Here is a 3984-nt window from a genome sequence, read left to right as displayed (position 1 = left end):
CGACTCCGGACGAAAATTATTGTGGTTGGCATACTGAATGATGATGTATATATACCTCTCTTTAAATTAGTTTTTATATCAATTTTTGAAGGTAATCTTTAGCAACGAATTGCATCTGGAGACTGTGAATGAAGCTGCAAATTATGTGCGTAGATGAAGAGGCGCACGATTCTTAAGTGAGTGTGTGATTTCAAACCGTATTAGGGCTGTGCTAGAAAAGCGAAATTACCAAATATTAATATGAAATAGAATTAGCAACATGTAAATATAAATATTATTTCGCGAAAAATAAATCCACTACTTTTACGTAAAATTCAAAACTTTATTTAAGATGTGTCGGATAGTCCGATTTGGGTCAAATATGCAGCGTTTTGATGTATAATTTGTTCCCATTTTAGTAGCCATGGTAGCTTCATAATGCTCCTGTCATAGAAATCTTGGTCCTTATTGGCAAAAAACTCTAGTAATCGATGTTCACAATCTTCTCTTGATATCAATTTTTTTTCGCAATAAGAGAAAAAGCTGGTAATCGCCTAGTGCTAGGTCCGGACTATATAGAGGATACATTCAAACTTCCCAACCAAGCTCCCGGAGTTTTCGGCGAGTCACTACAGACATGTGTGGCCCTGCTTTGTCCACCTCCTCTATTGGCCAATTCTGGCCGTTTCTGGTCAGTCGCTAGTTTCAAACGGTCCCGTTGTTGACAGTAGAGATCTGAATTTAGTGTTTGGCCATACGGATGTAACTCATATTAAATTATTCCTTTCAAGACCAAATTCACAATAAAACATTCCATTCGTTAGTCCTGGTCTGGCCACCGTTTGAGCAGCTGCATCACGCTTTGACCACTATCGTTTTCGGATATGCCGTTTATGACCCATTGTTTATGACGCATTATTGTCGTTTATGACTCATTATTGTCGTATATGACCCATTCGTCATCCCTAGTCACTATCCGTTTAATAAATAGGTCGATTTCATTCCTTTCGGCCAAGGCTTGGCAGATGTAAGTTCGATTCCTTATGTTTTAACTCCTGTAACTCACAACTGAATGGAACAATCAAAAAAACAGCAAAAGAATTTGTTTAGTGTGAAATGTCACCTTGTCAAAGAAAATAAACTTTAAATGGTTTGATCGATACTTTACGCGATATCGATCACTAAATAATATTAAATATGGTACAATTCTATAATAAAAAAAAATACATTTTATTAATTTGTATACACAACTTTGGTTTTCATTACAATTTAAAAAAGGAATTTAAGTTTTTTTCTTTGTTTATAACTCATTGGCCACATAGTTTTCACAGGTAACTAGATATAAGGCGCGAAGTAGTTAATCTAGCGGAAACATTCATTTCCTTATAAAAATAGTTATAAGATGGGCACATTTACTAAAATCCCAAACAACTTAAAAGCTATATTTGTATATATATAAACACATTTGTCATATGGTGCATATCTACATATCAATACAAATAAAAAATATACACAAAGAACAACCTTTGCTTTATGCCAAAGATAAGATTTTGGTATCAGTTACTATAAACTGGAATGTGGTGCATTTAGAAAAAGAACTAATTCCTATTAGCACATAAGCACAGTTTTATTTTACAAAACTACATACATATTCTTGCTGTAAATATGTATATCGATACCTATTAACACGATTTTATTATATTTTATACTATTGAATTTCCATACAATACGGAGTCGCTATTACTACATACATACATATATATGCACATGTTCACATGTTTTTACCTTAATTAAAAATCATGGAAATCAATAATAGTTTTCCTGTCTGTTTGGTTCAATGGTAACTCTAGCATACGGACTACCTGACCCCACCTTGCGGCGCAGAGTTACGCCACCTCTGTTAGGTCTTAAGCACATCACTATTGCGTAAATGCCCGCGGCGCAAAGCAGTATGAGGCCGAAAATAAATAGCCCACCCACCCAGTGGGGCCAATGCGCACAGCTGAAATCGGACTTCTCAGCTGTCGTGAGGCTTTCTCCTCTCAAACGCGATGGATTAAAACAGCGACCATTCGTTTCCACTATCAGCCCTTTCATCCATACTAACTCGCAGTCACAGACCAACGGCATACCGTTAAGATCCAATTCGGTAAGTTGTTTGAATATAGGCGCCAAAGTAGCATTAAAAAAACCCACTGAAGTGCCTCTAAAAATGAGAGTGCGTAGCTCTGGAAAGCGGCTAGCCTCATCACCAAACGCTCTACCACTAAACTCCGTCAGCCGACGGCTATTCTGAAAACTAACCTTTTGTAAGCCAGTCAGTGGAAGAAATGCATTGTCTTCGACAAAGTGCAGACGTGGCATGTCTTCCACATATAATTCACTCAACGAGGCAGACAGATTAGCTGTGATATCCGCCGAAAAGGTGTGGAATAGATTGCCACTGATATCAAGTTTCACCAAAGTGCTTGGCAGTTGCGTTGGCATTTTTTCCAGCCTATTGGACCGTAAATCCAACTCAGCCAATGGCACCTTCTCGGGCAACAGCAGATCGGTTAGACTGCATGCTTGCAAACGCAATATGCGTAATTTGGAGTTCACACCGAAAGTGCGATAAAAATCCCGCTCTTGTATGCCCTCCGTCTGATTAAGGTGTCGGTTCCACGATAGATTCAATGTATCTAGCACCAGTAACGGTCGGAATAGCTGTAGAGCTAAAGCATGTAAGTTGTTATGCGACAAGTCCAACACATGCAAATGAGCCAGCTCGTCGAAAGCGTTCAACTCGATGGACTGAATGCTGTTCCAGTTCAAGTAGAGCTCGCGTAGATTCGTGACCTTCACAAACTTTTTGTTGGTTACAGTGGTGATGTTGTTGTGCATAATATTCAACACCCGTAGACTATCACTAGCCAGCGTCGGCACCAGATCTATTGAGTTCCAAGACAAGTCTAAGGTGTTCACATAGAGCGGCAACGCCTCAGAGAAGTCCGCAGTTCTCAGGTTCTTGTAGCTGCAATCGATGTTTATGGCGCGTATGCCCCATGGCGGTGCATTTTCATTGTTACACTCACACGATTGCCGGGTGTTTTTGTGCTGCTCTGGATAGCAAAAACGTTCTATTTCATTTTCATCGATTGCCTCGGCTTTGGTGAACGCAAATACCAAAGTCAATGTGAAAAAACACAAATGCCAAAAAAACATTGCAAATATTTTACGAAGAGTACATAACTCTATCACTACTAATTTGAACTAACTGGAGTAAGAAAAGTGTTGGAACCAATTGTCCCCAATTTCGTGGTATTTCATATTCCAGTATTTCCAAGGCTTCGAAAGATAAGATTAGTTTGTTTTGCTATACTTATTTATTTTGAATTTTATCAGCAACTTGGAAATAACCGTACAAAATGCTTTATTGCAAGCTGTTTCTTCCAGTGCGATAAGATATGATATGCATTTTTTATTTTCGATTTGCTTGGGCATTAGTGTTTTGAAAGCAATGCTGATATTCAGCCTTATCGCGAATCATTAATCATCTATGAAGCTTTCCAGGTAAATACAGGGTAAAAAATTGATCAAAGACTAATTAATTATTCATTTATCATACCGAATGACAACCAATGAAGTAATGCAGTTGTGGTTCTTGAGCTGTGCGACTTTATAAAGCAAAAGTATGCACTCGTTTGCGTAGATTTTCGATAGCTGGGTCGGTTGGATCCGTGTTGGAAGCTCACTGTGGGTATGAAACATTAAGTGAAAGAAAAATGTTTTCTAATAACGGTCTGCCATCGGCAGGCAATGAAAACCCTCCAACGGTATATCTCACATAAAAAATACAAAACTATTGTAGTATGCACCTCCTTCAAACATTTGGGAAAAAAGGTGTCCGCGCCTATATACATATGTATGAGTACATATGAAAGAACAAGGAAAGGAAACAAAATATTTAAAAAATAAGAATGAAAAAAGTTTTTGTTGCAAATTATTTTATTATTTATTAATTTT

General features: G+C 37.8%; 1 protein-coding gene across 1 annotated transcript; it reads right to left on the bottom strand.

Moving 5' to 3' along the window:
* Positions 1 to 1185: 1185 nt before the first annotated feature.
* Positions 1186 to 3216, bottom strand: LOC128866168 (leucine-rich repeat-containing protein 4B). The gene has a single exon (XM_054106690.1). The coding sequence runs from the start codon at positions 3181 to 3183 to the stop codon at positions 1786 to 1788; it is 1398 nt and encodes a 465-aa protein (XP_053962665.1). The 5' UTR covers positions 3184 to 3216; the 3' UTR covers positions 1186 to 1785.
* Between the last annotated feature and the right edge of the window lie 768 nt (positions 3217 to 3984).

This window comes from Anastrepha ludens, chromosome 6 (genome assembly GCF_028408465.1).
Source record: "Anastrepha ludens isolate Willacy chromosome 6, idAnaLude1.1, whole genome shotgun sequence".
Classification (NCBI taxonomy): domain Eukaryota; kingdom Metazoa; phylum Arthropoda; class Insecta; order Diptera; family Tephritidae; genus Anastrepha; species Anastrepha ludens.
The sequence above is the reverse complement of the archived record's forward strand: the minus strand, read 5'-3'. Positions and strand labels throughout refer to the sequence as shown.

Coding starts and splice junctions, on each gene's coding strand:
- LOC128866168 (XM_054106690.1), bottom strand. CDS start 3,183: ATGTTTTTTTGGCATTTGTGTTTTTTCACATTGACTTTGGTATTTGCG.